Genomic DNA, 20,454 nt, shown 5'->3' on the forward strand with positions numbered 1-20,454 from the left:
ACAATACACTTACTCTACCTACAGCTACTCAATTAAAGGCATTCAAGTAAAGCTAAACCAGATAGCCACGATAACTCACCAGATATGAAATGAGCACTGCAAACGCGGGCATGCTTGATGATCCTCGGTCCAGTCGGTGCTTTTGAAATGGCCTGTTTCCTCTGGGAATTGCAAAAAAAATATGTTCCTCGGGATTTCGATTTGTACACCCGTACACACAACAGCTGGTGGGCATGTTGTTCTTCTATAACGTTACTGCAACTCCAAAAATGCAATTTAAGAAAAAAATCTTCCCTCGCTCTATTCAAACTCATGGAACTTCTTCAGCACTTCCGCCGCAACAATGCGCGCGCATCCTGTGATGACGTAGTCTGGAAAGGGGTCTATAGAATTTAGTTAAAATAACGAGTAAATTGATCAAATTAAATGTACAGTTGAGATTCCTGTCAAATTCAATATATCCAAACAATACATTTTTCCAGCACAAATTAAATTGGGGGTAGGAGACAGTCTATGGAGCCAAATCAGGGCCAAAAGTTTTGCTAATTTGAAAATAAAATTTGAACCTGAAATTTTTTTTTTACAGTTTCAGTTTTATTTTTTTCAGTATCAGATCTTTTTTTCAGTTTCAAATCTTTTTATTTCAGTTTCAAATCTTTTTTTCAGTTACAAATCTTTTTTTTTCAGTTTCACGTCTTTTTTTTTCAGTTTCACATCTTTTTTTTTCAGTTTCACTTCTTTTTTTTTCAGTTACAAATTTTTTTTTCAGGTTCAGACTTTTGGCCCGGATCTGGCGTGGGGGGCGTGGCATCAACTGAGAGGGGCGTGGCATCATGAGTGACAGCAGAACAGAGAAGGCGGGGGACGTTCTTCAGTCATGTTGCCTTCAGGAATCGTAGGTTGCAGAAGTTATCAGTAGAAGTATGATTCAACACTGTATATACACCATATTCACGTGATTGGCAGTGGAAAAAACTGATATTAGTGACACATTTCTGTTTAAAAAGCTGTTTTAGACCGTACTTGGTAGTATGTGGAAGTGGGAAATGTCAAACTTTAAAGTGTGGCTGTTGAACTGTACAGTCTGGCATAGTTTATTGCTTTTATACTGCGATTGGTGCCAAGTACGGTCTAAAACAGCCTTTCAAACAGAAATGTGTCACTAATATCAGTTTTTTCCACTGCCAATCACGTGAATATGGTGTATATACAGTGTTGAATCAAACTTCTACTGATAACTTCTGCAACCTACGATTCCTGAAGGCAACATGACTGAAGAACGTCCCCCGCCTTCTCTGTTCTGCTGTCACTCATGATGCCACGCCCCTCTCAGTTGATGCCACGCCCCCCACGCCAGATCCGGGCCAAAAGTCTGAACCTGAAAAAAAAATTTGTAACTGAAAAAAAAAGATGTGAAACTGAAAAAAAAAGATGTGAAACTGAAAAAAAAAGACGTGAAACTGAAAAAAAAAGATTTGTAACTGAAAAAAAGATTTGAAACTGAAATAAAAAGATTTGAAACTGAAAAAAAGATCTGATACTGAAAAAAATAAAACTGAAACTGTTAAAAAAAAATTTCAGGTTCAAATTTTATTTTCAAATTAGCAAAACTTTTGGCCCTGATTTGGCTCCATAACAGTCCTGTATTATGGAACCTTTAAGTCCACTCCTGACGTCACGGCGTCTCCAGCTGTTTCCCCGGAAGTGGTGGGTAGAGGAGGGAGGGGGAGACAGCTGTCAATCAACAGTCCACGAGTCCACCAGAAACTCGGGATTCCTGCAGCCCCGAGCCTCGTGAACGCGCCTCGTGACCGCGCAGGTCCAGAATGTGGGGAATCTGCAGCAGGACGCTGGTGAGCATGCGCAGACGTCACGCCGTCCCGTCAAACTTCAGGCGACTCGGACTTTTAACTCGTTATTTCACCTGAAAGGTGTTAATTACGCTCTTTAGAGAGTTAGTCACGTGGTTCCGGGGAGTTTTGATGCCGTGTTGGGGGAAAGTTTGCCGGGGTTGAGGTAGCGGCTAGGCCGCTAACTTTAACTGGGTTAAAGGGGAATGGTTTAGGTTACGGTAGTGATGACGTAGAGGTGGGGGTGGGAGGGGGAGTACCCGGATGTAGAGAGTTCTGGACAGTTGTGTTCTAGGGAACTTTCTGAATGTTTTATTTAATGTTTTTATTGAATGTATTTGTACACACACAAATACATAAACATGTGTGTGTGTGTGTGTGTGTGTGTGTGTGTCTGTGTCTGTGTCTGTGTGTGTGTGTGTGTGTGTCTGTGTCTGTGTGTGTGTGGATGGCTGGATGGATGTATATAAAATATATATATAAAATATACACTTGTTTATTTTTTGTACATGCATTTATTTATATTTCTATCTATCTATCTATCTATCTATCTATCTATCTATCTATCTATCTATCTATCTATCTATCTATCTATCTATCTATCTATCTATCTATCTATCTATATATAGAGAGAGATAATTTTTTGTAAATATATACGTTATGTTTTTGTAAACATGTATATATTTTTTGTAAATATATATGTGTATATATTTTACTTATTTTTTGTAAATATTTGTTGTTTTTTTAAACTTTTTTACAAAAAATAAATATATATTTAAAAAATATATAAAATTTTGTAATTATATATATATTTACTTATTTTGTATTTGTAATTTTATATATAGAATTTGTGTGTGTGTGTGTGTGTGTGTGTGTGTGTGTGTGTGTGTGTGTGTGTGTGTGTGTGTGTGTGTGTGTGTGTGTGTGTGTGTGTGTGTGCGCGTGCGTGCGTGCGTGCGTGTATATATAATTTTTTTGATTAGTTCATATGTATAATTTTTTTATTTCATAGATTTTTTTTTATAAATATATATAGAATTAAAGCTGAGGAACAGGACCTCGCACGTGCAATTTTCACCAATAAAGGTCAAGGACTCAAAACTAAGTCTTCACGCGCGCACGTATTATGCACGTATTACGCACGTATTATGCACGTATTACCTTTACGCACTCACGTAGAACAACTTTTAGGCGCTCACTTATAAGTTTTGCGAGAGCGCGTGAAACTTTTTAGTGAGTGCATAAACGTTTTACGTGCTCACGTAAACAACTTTAGGTGTTCACTTCAAGGTTTTACGCGCACGCGTAAAACTCATTATATATAAAAAAAAATCTGTGTCCCTTTGCACTGTCAGTGCTCAGGCCCTAGACATAGTGGGGATATAGAGAGGATATAGTGGGTATAGATAATGGATGGATGGAATGATGGATGTATTTATTCTTCCTTTTTCTTGTATCATTGACCACCAACTGTCTCTCCTCCATCCATCAAAGGTGGGGATGGCGAAGAGTGCGGCACGCCCCCCCCACCTGGTCCGGCCCGTGGCGGCCCACCGGCTCCCCGGCAGGTACCTGAGCCACCAGGGGTCCCTGCCCAGCCTGCCCGTGCCCCCCCTGCAGCAGACCTGCCAGCGCTACCTAGAGGCCCTGGAGCCAATCATGGAGCCCGAGGAGCTGGAACGGAGCAGGGGATTGGTGGAGGGGTTCGGGAGGAGGGGCGGGGTGGGGGAGAGGCTGCAGAGGGGGCTGGAGGAGAGAGCTCGCAGCACGGACAACTGGGTACATGCTCACTTCATATACATTCATATACATTCATATACATGAATATTTATGTGTATATATATATAATATATATGTATAATTTTTTTTCTAATTTAGCTGTTTTCATGTATTTTTTGTAAATATATATATATATTTCTTTTTTTTTATTTAGCTTTTTCTAAAACACATACATTCTAATATATATATATATATATATATATATATATATATATATATATATATGTGTGTGTACATATATATATATATTTACGCGGCCGTCTCCGCATTATTGTTCATGCACTTTAATTTGTCCAGCTGTACAGTGTTTACATTTACAAGCCTAGGAGGCAGTGAGGTTTATACAAATGCACTTTCTTTGTAAATTGTATGAAGTTTTGGCATTGAATAAATGCATAACTACAGACGTTTTCCTTTTTATGGGTATTTTTTTTTTTTCAGTCACATATATCGTTGATGAAATTTCTTACAATATATTGAATATCGTGTATTGTGATATTATCATCATCGTGGGCCACATATCACCACAGTATTGAATCGTGAGTTACCCGTATCGTCCCACCCCTAATATATATGTACAGGACTGTCTCAGAAAATTAGAATATTGTGATAAAGTTCTTTATTTTCTGTAATGCAATTAAAAAAACAAAAATGTCATACATTCTGGATTCATTACAAATCAACTGAAATATTGCAAGCCTTTTATTATTTTAATATTGCTGATTATGGCTTACAGTTTAAGATTAAGATTCCCAGAATATTCAAATTTTTTGAGATAGGATATTTGAGTTTTCTTAAGCTGTAAGCCATGATCAGCAATATTAAAATAATAAAAGGCTTGCAATATTTCAGTTGATTTGTAATGAATCCACAATGTATGACATTATTGTTTTTCTGTGTGTGTGTTTTTCCTGCCTCCTTGTCTTCCCCTCCGTGTTCTGTGTGTGCAGCTGTCGGACTGGTGGGTGCAGGTGGCCTACCTGGACTACCGTCTCCCGGTGGTGGTCCACTCCAGTCCAGGCCTGGTTCTGCCCCGGATGGACTTCAGCGACGTGGAGGGACAGATGAGGTGAACCAACCCCCCCCCAGTCAAGCAGCAAGTTCAGATCAGAGACTGCCACAAAGGCCAGATTTTCAGACACACCGAATAGATATAGATATATATATATATATATATATATATATATATATATATATTTACAAAATGATTAAAAAAAAATATATGTATATATTTACAAAAAATACATGAATAAAAAAAATAAAAATAAAATATATGTATTTATTAAAACTAAATGCAAAAATACAAAAAAATAATATATATATATGTATATACATACATACATATGTATTTACAAAAAAAACATGAATTTATATATATATATATATTTACAAAATAAATTTGAAAAAAAAAATATATATATATATCATATATATATTTACATAAAGTACATGAATTATTATTTACAAAACAAATTTGAAAAAAAAATAATACATATGTTTTTTTTCAAAATAAGTTAGAAAAATATATATATTTACAAAATAAATACAATTGAAAAAATATATATATGTATATATATTTTTTTAAATAAATAACTGCACCTTCGTCATCCGCAGTGAAACAGGAAGTGGATAGTATTGCTTTCAATGTATACATACATACATACATACATACATACATACATACATACATACATACATACATACATACATACATACATACATACATACATACATACATACATACATACATACATACATACATACTGTTGAAGAATATTACAAAGTCCAGTTCAAGAGTCCGCTGTGGTATGAGGGTCATTCCAGAATTGGAGGACATTTGGGCTTTAAAATTTTGGGGAAAAAAACTTGATATTTTACCATTTTCTGTTATGTACACATCACTACTAGGTAATAAACTATCAAAATCTTGATTGGCTCAGCTTAGACATTAAAGACACATTTTTTATTAAATGTTACATTTATTGTTTGCTATAATTGGCGCAACCCTGTTACCAACAGCCAGGGACCTGAAAAAGTATCACAATTTAAATAAATAGATATAATTCCTTTACCATTAGGTGAAATAAGTAACATTCTCTCTAAATAACTATTTGATTTCAGATATGAGTTGATTTAAATTCGTTTAAGAAACTTTCAAAATCTATTGTACTCAACTTTTCAATAAGGACATGTTTCACTTTACTAATATCAGTATGTATTTTAAGATATTTGCTCTACAACTTCATGCATATTGTTGGTTAAAGAGCTTAAATGACAATAGGTCAAACCCTTGTAAGCTGAGAAAGCCATTTATTATTATTTTTGATTAAAATGATATGGTAACAGGGTTGAAATTAGTGTAACAGGGTTGTGGTTAAGTAACCGGTTTGCTATCTACATTATTTTTCAGCATAGATCATTAAATAAATGTGTAAAGTAAATGCTCAAGACAACAAAGATATTCTTTGAATGTTTTTAATTCTTTGAATTTTCTTTTTCTCATGAAATAATATAATATTTGCTTTTCTAGCCCCCCAAAAAAGTGCGGAAAAAAGTGCAAAACTGGAAACAACAACAAATGGTACACATTCTGTACATTGGCACATTGGTGCATTGGCACTGTAAACATTGGGGTCATGGTAGAACGTCCCACAGCAATTATCTCAACTCCATCCATCCATCCATTGTCCACCGCATTATCCGAGTCCGGGTCGCGGGGGCAGCAGTCGGAGCAGGGATCCCCAGACTTCCCTCTCCCCGGACACTTCCTCCAGCTCTTCCGGGGGGACTCCAAGGCGTTCCCAGGCCAGCCGAGTGACGTAGTCACTCCAGCGTGTCCTGGGTCTTCCTCAGGGCCTCCTCCCGGTGGGACATGCCCGGAACACCTCACGAGGGAGGCGTCCAGGGGGCATCCTATACAGGTGCCCGAGCCACCTCAGCTGGCTCCTCTCGATGTGGAGGAGCAGTGGCTCGACTCCGAGCTCCTCCCGGGTGACAGAGCTCCTCACCCTATCTCTAAGGGAGCGCCCCGCCACCCTGCGGAGGAAACTCATTTTGGCCGCTTGTATCCGGGATCCCGTTCTTTCGGTCATGACCCAGAGTTCATGACCATAGGTGAGGGTGGGAACGTAGATCGACCGGTAAACCGAGAGCTTTGCGTTTCGGCTCTGCTCCTTCTTCACCACGACGGACCGATACAATGACCGCATTACTGCGGCCGCCGCACCGATCTGCCTGTCGATCTCGCGCTCCGTTCTCCCCTCACTCGTGAACAAGACCCCAAGATACTTAAACTCCTCCACCTGAGGCAGGAACTCTCCCCCAACCTGGAGGGTGCAAGCCACCTTTTTCCGGTCGAGAACCATGGCCTCAGACTTAGAGGTGCTGATTCTCATCCCAGCTGCTTCACACTCGGCTGCAAACCGCCCCAGCGCATGCTGAAGGTCCCGGCTCGAGGGAGCCAACAAGACCACATCATCTGCAAAAAGCAGAGATGAAATCAAGTGGCTCCCGAACCGTACCCCCTCCGGCACTTGGCTGCGCCTAGAAATTCTGTCCATAAAAATTATGAACAGAACCGGTGACAAAGGGCAGCCCTGCCGGAGTCCAACACGCACCGGGAACAGGTCTGACTTACTGCCGGCAATGCGAACCAGACTCCTGCTCCGATCATACAGAGACCGTACAGCCCTCAGCAGAGGGCCTCCGACCCCATACTCTCGGAGAACCCCCCACAGGATGCCACGTGGGACACGGTCGAAAGCCTTCTCCAAGTCCACAAAACACATGTGGACTGGTTGGGCAAACTCTCATGCGCCCTCGAACACCCTGCGGAGGGTGTAGAGCTGGTCCAGCGTTCCACGGCCAGGGCGAAAACCGCATTGTTCCTCTTGAATCCGAGGTTCGACTATCGGCCGAATTCTCCTCTCCAGCACCCTGGAATAGACTTTCCCCGGGAGGCTGAGGAGTGTGATTCCCCGGTAGTTGGAACACACCCTCCGGTCCCCCTTTTTGAAGAGAGGGACCACCACCCCGGTCTGCCAGTCCAGAGGCACTGTCCCCGACTGCCACGCGATGCTGCAGAGATGTGTCAGCCACGACAGCCCCGCAACATCCAGAGACTTGAGGTACTCAGGGCGGATCTCATCCACCCCCGGTGCCTTGCCACTGAGGAGCTAAAATTATCTCAACTTGCAAACAAAAACAGACAGCTTTTCAACAGATCCACATTAACACTTGGCTAACTTCTGCCACCTCATTTTCAGATTTACTTTTCATGGCTGACCAGAATATTCCATATTTCGCTTGCAATGGCCAAGTGGCGGGAGTTGACCTTCTCTGGTGGAGGAATTATGGTCAGCATATCCTCAAATGGATACCAATGGAGATCATCCCTCAACGGCCAGAAAAACATGTTTACATGTTGCAAATTGAACATTGCAACCATTAGCAGAATGTGCTTACAATAACATGCATTCCTCATTTACTTTATTGTACCCTAACCTTGAAGTCCCAGATTGAGAGGTGGAGCTAGAATCTGGCAATTGGGCCCTCAATGGGTTTTCTGGTGTGACTGGAGATGCAGGGCTCATAGGAGGGGTGTTCAATGCTTTGAGCGTCTTCTTCCTTGCGTTGCACCTCTCATGTGCCTCTTTCCATCTCTTTCGCTGGGCACGCTGTGCTCTCTCCGTGCGGTCTTTTTGCAATAGCTTCTTCCCTGTTTTTAAGTCTTCCTTCCATTTCTGTTTCTCTTTTTCTAAATATTGCTGTCTCCTCTCTGGATCAGCATCACGCCTAGCGCGATAGCGCCATTGCTTTTCAGCAGCGCTGAGGGGTGGACCATCACTCTGAAAGAAAAATAAAATAATACAATTGAATTGTTTAAAATATGAAGACTAAACTCAATTAGTTTACTATGTGTAAAATATTTATTTGGACCATGAATAATGGTTTTGAATTCTGAGTAAACTGAGGAGTTGCAATCCTGTTACTGCAGGGCAATCCTGTTACTCTAATCACAGCAACAGGGTTGCCCCTCACAGTAACAGGGTTGCCACTAACAGGGTTGCAAATCCATGCTAATGTTAGCTTTTTCTCAAAAGATGAAGCTAGCTATTTAGCTAACTGTTAGCATTTACGAAGAGAACACTCTTACATAAGTAAATAAGTAAAAACATTTTTTAAAGTATTCATATTATACTGGAAATATGCGTAACAGGGTTCTTGGTGGTAGATTGAGACATCCAAGCAAGGCTGACAATGTTATAAAAATATAAAAAATAGAAGAGAGGACATACCTGTGCTCTACCCATGCTGAAGGTAAAGTGTTTGATGATGTAATTTCCAATGTGTCATGTGACACACACCTTTCTTCTTCTTCTACCATGCTAAAAAGCTTAAGGTAACAGGATTGCAGCCAAAGTGTGGGACACAGATTCCATTCGTAATAATACTTATTTAAAATATTTTTTTGATGAAAAAAATGCTTTCCACATCTACAAGAGACATCTATGGACAAACAAATACAAAAGAAAGTAGATTTAAATGTAATTTTAACAGTTTTATCTGATATTCAATTTGGTCACCAAGGGGCTGGGACAAGGGGAAATGGCATATTAGGGGGTACTCCCAACTTATTTGGTATTTTTAAAAATATTTTCAAAACATTGTTTCTCCCAGATGATTTAGATTTGGTCTAAGGACTAGTAAAACTTACACAAAAACTTGATGATTATGTATTTTGTACACAGTTTATTTGAAATTTCATGGGTGGGACGTCAAATGTCCTCCAATTCTGGAATGACCCATGAGAGATTTTATTCTAGCCGGCGTTCAGCAGACAGATACAGACAGTGTCTAGTTCGGTGGGCTGACATCGAAATGGTTCGTAACAAGCTTTTTTATACAAGAACAAACAACAGAATTAAACAAGTCAGTGTTACAGTCAGAGGCGTGGCCTTGCGGGGGGCTGGAAGCTGGTGCCTGTCCCAGCAGGGAGACAATGCGTTGCCGGCAAGGTGTCGTACCGGCAGGGGTCCTTAGCAACTGGAATTGCATGTCAATGAGCTGAGGGGGAGTTCAGGAGCCGTCCGCAGGGCGGCGTCGTGTCCCCGCAGGGGGTCTGCAGGGGGCCTCATCAATACATACATACACACACACACACACACACACACACACACACACACACACACACACACACACACACACACACACACACACACACACACACACACACACACACATACATACATACATACATACATACATACATACATATATACATAAAAATTAGGCCATGCTATCATACACTGAGAAGAATTTCTAGAAGAATTAAATCATATCTCCGCCATACTTTGTCCAATCGTCTTCAAACTCACCACAAATATTGTCGACCCCGAGGACTTTACATCCTGTGAGTTTCATCCTGATGAGTCAAACGGCCTACAAACGGCGACACTCTAAGATTTTGGACATTTAACATAATTTCTATGAATTAGGGAATTATTTATTTATTTTCTTTAAATTTTTCCTCCGTTCACGATAAAGGAAATAAGGGATTTCTAATCTCCCGTCATGATTGTGTGAACCTCCCTTGTTTAGGAAGATTTAGGGAGTAATGATGTTTTTATTTTCTCAGGTTTGCTGCCAAACTCATCACAGGAGTTTTGGACTTTAAGACCATGATCGACAAGTGAGTCTTTCTTTCTTATATATACACATATATATATTTTGTTTTGTTAAATCTATCCGTCCGTCCGTCCGTCTGTCTGTCTGTATTTTTTTTTTTTTATACTTAAAATTTTCATTGATTTACAACAAGGTATATAACAACCAAAATAAAATAGTCACAGCACCAGAACAGTTGTTGCCATATCTTGAATAAGCCAGTGTTGTAGGTTACATCAAGATTTATATCATTGTCTTATCATAATTTACTTGGACAGAATTGTCTCTGTATTTTTAATTATTTTTTTGTATATATATATTTGTTTGTAAATATATATATGTGTGTGTGTGTGTGTGTGTGTATGTATATATATATATATATATATATATATATATATATATATATATATATATATATATATATATATATATATATATATATATATATTTACATTTTATTATTTTATTTATTATTATATATATTTACATTTTATTATTTTATTTATTATTATATACACATATTTATTTTTTGTAAATATATATCTATTTTAAATGTTTTCTTTATTATTTATTTGTATCTTTTCTAACCCCTCCCCAGCGAGAGCCTCCCGGTGGAACAGCAGGGCGGCGCCCCCCTCTGCATGCACCAGTACTACCAGCTGTTCTCCTCCTGCCGCCTCCCCGGCCTCCACCAGGACTCCCTGCTGCACCACCGGGGCCGGGGCCCCGCCCCCACACACATCACCGTGGTGATGAACTCCCAGGTGAGCCCCCCCCCCTCCCCCGCCACATAACCGTGGTGATGAACTCCCAGGTGAACCCGGCTAACCCCCCCATCCCCTCTAGTTCTTCCAGGTGGAGGTCTACGGCCCGGACGGGGCCCCCCTGACCGAGGACCAGATCCTGGTCCAGCTGAGGGGGGTCCGGGGGGCCTCGGAGGAGGAGCAGGTGGAGCCGGTGGGGATCCTGACCAGCCAGCACCGGGACCGCTGGGGGGGGGCGTACCTGGAGCTGACCAGAGGTGAGGCATGCTGGGAAATGGAGAAAAGGAGTGGGCTGTGGTTTATTAACAACCCTAAATATCAAAATTTCCTGAAGTTTACTGTTATTATGACTGTTGTTTTTAATGGTTACTATTGTTGTATGTTGTTGTTACTGTTGTACTGTCACTGTTGGTGTTACTGTTGTTGTTGTTGTTGTTACCAATATTCTCAATTCAGCTCTAAGTAAAGTTTCCTTCGTTGGACTGACTCCGTGTTTGAAAGTTCAAACTGATAAACACGTTTGTCAACAACGGCAGACTGAACAACAACAACAACAACAACGTGTTTCCCAGAATCCCCAGAACTCGTCTCAGAGATTTTCCTTCTCCTTCCCGTCCAGACGAGACCAATCGACAGTCTGTCTCGGCCATCCAAAGCAGCATCTTCACCGTGTGTCTGGACGGACCGACGCCCGCCGTCGCCGCCGAGCGCTACCGCAGCGCCGCCGCCGTGCAGATGCTGCACGGGGGAGGGAGTCGGTTGAACAGTGGCAACCGCTGGTTCGACAAGACCCTGCAGGTCTCAGAGCCACCTGTGTCTCTTAGCCACCTGTGTTTCTTCGCCACTTGTGTCTTTTAGCCACCTGTGTCTCTTAGCCACTTGTGTCTCTTAGCCAGTGTCTCTTAACTGTGTCTCTTATCTGTGTCTCTTAGCTACCTGTGTCTTTTAGCAAGCCGTGTCTCTTAGCCAGCTGTGTCTCTTAGCCAGTGTTTCTTAACTGTGTATCTTAGCCACTTCTGTCTCTTAGCCACTTGTCTCTTAGCTACCTGTGTCTCTTAGCTGTGTCTCTTAGCTACCTGTGTCTTTTAGCCAGCTGTGTCTCTTAGCTTTGTCTCTTAGCCAGCTGTGTCTCTTAGCCAGTGTCTCTTAACTGTGTCTCTTAGCCAATTCTGTCTCTTAGCCACTTGTGTCTCTTAGCTACCCGTGTCTCTTAGCCAGCTGTGTTTCTTAGCTGTCTCTTAGCTAGCTGTGTCTCTTAGCTGTGTCTCTTAACTAACTGTGTATTTTAGCCAGCTGTGTCTCTTAGCTGTGTCTCTTAGCCACCTGTGTCTCTTACACAGCCGTGTCTCTTAGCCACTTGTGTCTCTTAGCCAGCCGTGTCTCTTAGCCACTTGTGTCTCTTAGCCACTTGTGTCTCTTAGCCAGCTGTGACTCTTAGCTACCTGTGTCTTATATCCACCTGTGTCTCTTATCCAACATTGTTTCTTAGGCAGCCGTGTCTCTTAACTGCATCTCTTAACTGTGTCTCTTAGCCACTTCTGTCTCATAGCCACCCGTGTCTCTTAGCCACTTGTGTCTCTTAGCCACTTGTGTTTCTTAGCCAGCCGTGTCTCTTAGCCACTTGTGTCTCTTAGCCAGCTGTGTGTCTTAGCTACCTGTGTCTTTTAGCCAACTGTGTCTCTTAGCTGTGTCTCTTAGCCACTTGTGTCTCTTAGCTACCTGTGTCTCTTAGCTGTGTCTCTTAGCCACTTGTGTCTCTTAGCTACCTGTGTCTCTTAGCTGTGTCTCTTAGCCACTTGTGTCTCTTAGCTACCTGTGTCTCTTAGCCATGTCTCTTAGCCACCTGTGTCTCTTAGCTACCTGTGTCTCTTAGCCACTTGTGTCTCATAGCCAGCCATGTCTCTTAGCCAACTGTGTCTCTTAGCCACTTGTGTCTCTTAGCCCCTTGTGTCTCTTAGCCAGCCGTGTCTCTTAGCCAGGTGTGTCTCGTAGTCACCTGTGTCTCCTTTGATATGTCCTCCAGTTCATTGTCGGCGTAGACGGGACCTGCGGTGCTAATTATGAACACGCCCCCGCCGAGGGGCCGCCCATCGTGGCCTTGATCGACCACGTCGTGGAATACACGTAAGTGACCCCGCCTAGCATGGACGGGGGTATCCCCCGAAGTCCTCCCACCTGTCTATCATGTCCCCCGGTACAGGAGGAAGCCGGACACGGTCCAATCAGTGACGGGGACGGCCCCGCCTGCGCCGCGGAGGCTCCACTTCAACCTCACCCCCGAGATCCGGCGGAGCATCGCGGAGGCCAAGGAGCACCTGGACGCGTAGGTCCCAGCGCCGCCGCCGTGGAGACGGGTGGGGACAGGTGGGGACAATGGTCCCGGCTGGGCGGGTCTAACTGCCACCTGTGTCTCTGTCAGGCTGGCGCGGGACCTGGACGTGGAGGTGGTGGTGTTCCCGCACTTCGGGAAGAACGTCCCCAAGCGCTTCCGGATGAGTCCAGACGCCTTCGTCCAGATGTCCCTGCAGCTGGCCTACTACAGGTGGGGGCGGGCGGGGTGGGGGGTGGCAGGAGGCAGGGAGGGGGGGAAGGAAGGAAGGAAGGAAGGAAGGAAGGGAGGGAGGAGGGAAGGAGGGAGGAAGGAAGGGAGGGAGGAAGGAAGAACGGAGGAAGGAATGAAGACACAGGAAGGGAGGGAGGAAGGAAGGATGGACAGTAGGAAGGGAGGGGGGGAAGGAAGGTAGGATAGGAGGAAGGAAGGAAGGAAGGAAAGGAGGAAGAAGGAATTAAGGTAGGAAGGAAGGAAAGGAGGAGGAAGAAGGAAGCAAGGAAAGGTGGAAGAAGGAAGGAAGGAAGGAAGGACAGAAGGAAGGAAGGTGGGAAGGAATGAAGGACAGGAGGAAGGAAGACTTTATTTTTTAGAAGGAGGAAGAATGGAGGAAGGGAGGGAGGTGGGAAGGGACGGAGGAAGGAAGAAACAGGAAGGAGGAAGGAAGGATGGACAGTAGGTAGGGAGGGGGGAATGAAAGGTAGGATAGGAGGAAGGAAGGAAGGAAGGAAGGAAAGAAAGAAGGAAGGCAGAGACAGGAAGGAGGGAAGGAAGGAAGGAGTAAATAAGAAAGGAAGGAAGGATGGAACAGTTGCAGATTTAACTACCTATTTGTCCTACCTACTATTATTACCTAGCTGCTATTATTACCTAGCCACTATTATTACCTAGCTACTATTATTACCTAGCTGCTATTATTACCTAGCTGCTATTATTACTTAGCTACTATTATTACCTAGCTACTATTATTACCTAGCTACTATTATTACCTAGCTGCTATTATTACCTAGCTGCTATTATTACCTAGCTGCTATTATTACCTAGCTACTATTATTACCTAGCTACTATTATTACCTAGCTACTATTATTACCTAGCTGCTATTATTACCTAGCTACTGTTATTACCTAGCTACTATTATTACCTAGCTACTATTATTACCTAGCTACTATTATTACCTAGCTGCTATTATTACCTAGCTACTATTATTACCTAGCTACTATTATTACCTAGCTACTATTATTACCTAGCTGCTATTATTACCTAGCTACTGTTATTAGCTAGCTACTGTTATTAGCTAGCTACTATTATTACCTAGCTGCTATTGATTGGATGAATGTTAATGTGGGCTGTTCCCCCCGTCCCCCCTCCCTCCTCTCTGAACCAGGATGTACGGCCGCTGCTGTTCCACCTACGAGAGCGCCTCCCTCCGCAGGTTCCGGCTGGGCCGCACCGACACGGTCCGCTCCTCCTCCCGCGCCTCGCTCTCCTTCGTCAGGGCCTTCGATGACCCCAGAAAACAGGTCTCATGACATCACAACCCCTCAGGGAGGGAACTACCATACCCAGAATGCAATGTGGTCGACATTACATTATAACTGTTCAGGGAGGGAACTACCATACCCAGAATGCAATGCAGTCAACACAACTACAGCACTTTCCATAACGTTACATTACTAGTCCTCAGGCAGGAAACTAGGAATGAGACATGAAGGAGACAGGAAGGAGACAGGAAGGAGACAGGAAGGAGACAGGAAGGAGACAGGAAGGAGTCAGGAAGGAGACATGAAGGAGACATGAAGGAGACATGAAGGAGACAGGAAGGAGACAGGAAGGAGACATGAAGGAAACATGAAGGAGACAGGAAGGAGACAGGAAGGAGACAGGAAGGAGACATGAAGGAGACATGAAGGAGACATGAAGGAAACAGGAAGGAGACAGGAAGGAGACAGGAAGGAGTCAGGAAGGAGACAAGAAGGAGACAGGAAGGAGTCAGGAAGGAGTCAGGAAGGAGACAGGAAGGAGTCAGGAAGGAGACAAGAAGGAGACAGGAAGGAGTCAGGAAGGAGACATGAAGGAGACATGAAGGAGACATGAAGGAGACAGGAAGGAGACAGGAAGGAGACAGGAAGGAGTCAGGAAGGAGACAAGAAGGAGACAGGAAGGAGTCAGGAAGGAGTCAGGAAGGAGACATGAAGGAGACATGAAGGAGACAGGAAGTAGACAGGAAGGAGACAGGAAGGAGTCAGGAAGGAGTCAGGAAGGAGACATGAAGGAGACATGAAGGAGACAGGAAGTAGACAGGAAGTAGACAGGAAGGAGACAGGAAGGAGACAGGAAGGAGACAGGAAGGAGTCAGGAAGGAGACATGAAGGAGACAGGAAGGAGACATGAAGGAAACAGGAAGGGAACATGAAGAAGACATGAAGGAGACAGGAAGGAGACAGGAAGGAGTCAGGAAGGAGACATGAAGGAGACAGGAAGGAGACATGAAGGAAACAGGAAGGGAACATGAAGAAGACATGAAGGAGACATGAAGGAAACAGGAAGGAGACATGAAGGAGACAGGAAGGAGACATGAAGGAAACAGGAAGGGAACATGAAGAAGACATGAATGAGACATGAAGGAAACAGGAAGGAGACATGAAGGAGACAGGAAGGAGACATGAAGGAGACGTGAAGGAAACAGGAAGGAGACATGAAGGAAACAGGAAGGAGACATGAAGGAAACAGGAAGTCAGGAAGGAGACATGAAGGAGACCAGAAGCAGACAAGAAGGAGACAGGAAGTCAGGAAGGAGATAGGAAGGAGACATGAAGGAGACAGGAAGTCATGAAGGAGACAGGAAGGAGACAGGAAGGAGACAGGAAGGGGACAGGAAGTCCGTAAGGAGACATGAAGGAGACATGAAGGAGACATGAAGGAGACAGGAAGTCATGAAGGAGACAGGAAGGAGACAGGAAGGAGACAGGAAGGGGACAGGAAGTCCGTAAGGAGACATGAAGGAGACAGGAAAGAGACAGGAAGTCAGGAAGGAGACATGAAGCAGACAGGAAGGACATATGAAAGAGTCAGGAAGGAGACAGGAAGTCAGGAAGGAGACATGAAGGAGACAGGAAGGAGACAGGAAGTCATGAAGGAGACAGGAAGGAGACAGGAAGGACATATGAAAGAGTCAGGAAGGAGACAGGAAGTCATGAAGGAGACAGGAAGTCATGAAGGAGACAGGAAGTCAGGAAGGACACATGAAGGAGACATGGTCACCTCCTCTTGTCTCCAGGACACGGAGAAGCTGGACCTGATGGACAAGGCGGTGAAGGCCCACCGGTCCTACACGGACATGGTGAGTCCTGCAGGGACGGCCTCCTGGTCGCCATGGATACCGTCCCCCAACCACTCTGTCCCCCAACCACTCTGTCCCCAACCAGATACTAGTGTGTAGATGTGTACTTGTGTGTTCTCGTGTGTACTTGTGTGTACTGGTGTGTAGATGTGTGTAGATGTGTACTGGTGTGTAGATGTGTACTAGTGTACTAGTGTGTACTTGTGTGTACTCGTGTGTAGATGTGTACTTGTGTGTTCTCCTGTGTACTTGTGTGTACTTGTGTGTTCTCGTGTGTACTTGTGTCTAGATGTGTGTTCTCCTGTGTACTTGTGTGTTCTCGTGTGTACTTGTGTGTACTTGTGTGTAGATGTGTGTACTTGTGTGTTCTCGTGTGTACTTGTGTGTTCTCGTGTGTAGATGTGTGTAGATGTGTGTACTTGTGTGTTCTCGTGTGTACTTGTGTGTACTTGTGTGTAGATGTGTGTACTTGTGTGTTCTCGTGTGTACTTGTGTGTAGATGTGTGTTCTCGTGTGTTCTCGTGTGTACTAGTGTGTACTCGTGTGAACTTGTGTACTAGTGTTTACTTGTCTTTACTCGTGTGAACTTGTGTTGTAACCCGGTCTCCGTTACCAGGGAAACGTGTGCCTGTCAATCCCCCGTCCCTCCAGGGTCTCCACCAGGTTCCCTGATTCCTGACTCCTGCTCTCTGTCTCCCCCTGCAGGCCGTCAGCGGTCAGGCCATCGACCGCCACCTGCTGGGCCTGAAGCTGCAGGCCCTGGAGGAGAAGCTGGGAGTCCCCGAGCTGTTCACCGACCCGGCCTTCTCCAGAGCGCTGCACTACCAGCTGTCTACTAGCCAGGTAAAGTCCTGCACTACCAGCTGGTACCAGCCAGGTAAAGTCCTGCACTACCAGCTGGTACCAGCCAGGTAAAACCCTGCACTACCAGCTGGTACCAGCCAGGTAACTCCTGCACTACCAGCTGGTACCAGCCAGGTAAAACCCTGCACTACCAGCTGGTAAAACTCCTGCACTACCAGCTGGTACCAGCCAGGTAAAGTCCTGCACTACCAGCTGGTACCAGCCAGGTAAACTCCTGCACTACCAGCTGGTACCAGCCAGGCAAACTCCTGCACTACCAGCTGGTACCAGCCAGGTAAACTCCTGCACTACCAGCTGGTACCAGCCAGGTCAACTCCTGCACTACCAGCTGGTACCAGCCAGGTAAAACCTTGCACTACCAGCTGGTACCAGCCAGGTAAAACCCTGCACTACCAGCAGGTACCAGCCAGGTAAAGTCCTGCACTACCAGCTGGTACCAGCCAGGTAAAGTCCTGCACTACCAGCTGGTACCAGCCAGGTAAAGTCCTGCACTACCAGCTGGTACCAGCCAGGTAAACTCCTGCACTACCAGCTGGTACCAGCCAGGTCAACTCCTGCACTACCAGCTGGTACCAGCCAGGTAAAACCTTGCACTACCAGCTGGTACCAGCCAGGTAAAACCCTGCACTACCAGCAGGTACCAGCCAGGTAAAGTCCTGCACTACCAGCTGTCCACCAGCCAGGTAAAGTCCTGCACTACCAGCTGGTACCAGCCAGGTAAAGTCCTGCACTACCAGCTGGTACCAGCCAGGTAAAGTCCTGCACTACCAGCTGGTACCAGCCAGGTAAACTCCTGCACTACCAGCTGGTACCAGCCAGGTCAACTCCTGCACTACCAGCTGGTACCAGCCAGGTAAAACCTTGCACTACCAGCTGGTACCAGCCAGGTAAAACCCTGCACTACCAGCAGGTACCAGCCAGGTAAAGTCCTGCACTACCAGCTGTCCACCAGCCAGGTAAAGTCCTGCACTACCAGCTGGTACCAGCCAGGTAAAGTCCTGCACTACCAGCTGGTACCAGCCAGGTAAAGTCCTGCACTACCAGCTGGTACCAGCCAGGTAAACTCCTGCACTACCAGCTGGTACCAGCCAGGTAAACTCCTGCACTACCAGCTGGTACCAGCCAGATACCAGCAGGGAACCGCTGCTGCTTCTACACTTTCTCTTCTGCTCTTTTTTTTTCCTTTTCCCGCTTTTTTTCCTCTTTTTGTCCTTTTTTCCTCTACTTTTCCTTTTTTCTTTTTTTAGGGAAAAAAAGAGAGGGAAACATACATAAAATTAAGCTTTTTATACGTATAAAAAATAGGAAAAAAAGGAAAAAAGAGGGAAAAAAAGAGGAAAAAATATGTAAACATTAAGCTTTTTATACGTATGAAAAAAAGAGGAAAAAAAGAAGAGAGGAAAAAATATGTAAAAATGAAGCTTTTTGTACATAAAAAAAGATGAAAAAAGAGGGGAAAAAATAGAGGAGAGAAAAAAGTATATAAAAATTAAGCTTTTTATATGTATAAAAAGTGAAAAAGAGGAAATAAAAAGTTTAAAAAAGGAAAAAAACAGGAGTGGAAAAAATACAAAAAATGAAGCTTTTTATACGTATAAAAAAAGAGGAAAAAGAAAAGGAAAAAAGAGGAGAGGAAGAAATATATAAAAATGAAGCTTTTTACACATAAAAAGTGAAAAATAGGAAATAAAAAGTTTGAAAAGGGGGGAGGAAAAAATTACAAAAGATTAAGCTTTTTATACGTATAGAAAAGAGGAAAAAGAAGGAAAAAAGAGGAGAGGAAAAAATATATAAAAATGAAGCTTTTTGTACGTAGAAAAAAAGATAAAAAAAGATGAAAAAGGAAAAAAGAGGGAAAACATACAAGAGAGGAAAAAATTAAGCTTTTTACATGTATAAAAAGTGAAAAAGATGAAATAAAAAGTTTAAAAAGGGAAAAATAAGGGGAGAGGAAAAAATATGTAAAAATTAAGCTTTTGTACGTATAAAATGAGAGGAAAAAAAGGAGGAAAAAGGAAAAAAAAGTAGAGTAAAAAAAAATATAAAAATTAAGCTTCTTTACGTAGAAAAAAAGATGAAAAAAGGGGAAAACAGAGGGGAAAAAAAGAGGAGAGGGAAAGAACTAAGCGTCCCGGTGGAGTAACCCCTCCGTTACGTGTGTGTGTCCAGGTGCCGTCCAAGGCGGACTGCGTCATGTGCTTCGGCCCGGTGGTGCCGGACGGCTACGGCGTCTGCTACAACCCCATGGAGACGCACATCAACCTGGCCCTGTCGGCCTTCAACGCCTGCCCCGACACGCAGGCCGGCCGGCTGGCCCGGGCCGTGGAGACGGCCCTGCTGGACATGAGGACGCTGCTGGAGACCACGGCCAGGGCCAAGCTGTGACCCCCGGGGGGCCCCGGGGGGGCCGCCCCCCGCTGCGTACTCTGGATCGGTTCTCGGGCCATTGGTTCTGGGCTGGTACTTGGAGATGCTGCTGGGACTGACACGGATGAGGATCAGATTCTGTTTCAATGTGATTCATGAATAATAAAGAACTGGAGACTGGCCCTTTAAGAACTGTAGTGATGTCATCACACAAACACACAAGAACACACTGGAACGCACAAGTACACACAAGAACACATCTACACACAAGTACACACTAGTACACACATCTACACACTAGTACACACAAGAACACACATCTACACACAAGAACACAAGAACACACTGGAACGCACAAGTACACACAAGTACACATCTACACACAAGTACACAAGCCTCTTTCTCCGCGTGTGTGTGTGTGTGTGTGTGTGTGTGTGTGAGAGTGTATATGTGTGTGTGTGTGTGTGTGTGTGTGTGTGTGTGTGTGAGAGTGT

General features: G+C 44.0%; 1 protein-coding gene across 1 annotated transcript; it reads left to right on the plus strand.

Moving 5' to 3' along the window:
- The first annotated feature begins 1,704 nt into the window (after nt 1-1,704).
- Nucleotides 1,705-20,140, plus strand: LOC133452364 (carnitine O-acetyltransferase-like). The gene is made up of 14 exons (XM_061731617.1): nt 1,705-1,853; nt 3,345-3,629; nt 4,580-4,698; nt 10,267-10,320; nt 10,894-11,059; nt 11,142-11,316; nt 11,679-11,857; nt 13,083-13,183; nt 13,260-13,382; nt 13,479-13,601; nt 14,774-14,909; nt 16,667-16,729; nt 17,435-17,572; nt 19,763-20,140. Exons 1-14 carry the CDS (start codon nt 1,827-1,829, stop codon nt 19,976-19,978), a joined length of 1,905 nt encoding a protein of 634 aa, XP_061587601.1. The 5' UTR covers nt 1,705-1,826; the 3' UTR covers nt 19,979-20,140.
- Nucleotides 20,141-20,454: the final 314 nt, after the last annotated feature.

Source organism: Cololabis saira, chromosome 10, assembly GCF_033807715.1.
Source record: "Cololabis saira isolate AMF1-May2022 chromosome 10, fColSai1.1, whole genome shotgun sequence".
NCBI lineage: Eukaryota > Metazoa > Chordata > Actinopteri > Beloniformes > Belonidae > Cololabis > Cololabis saira.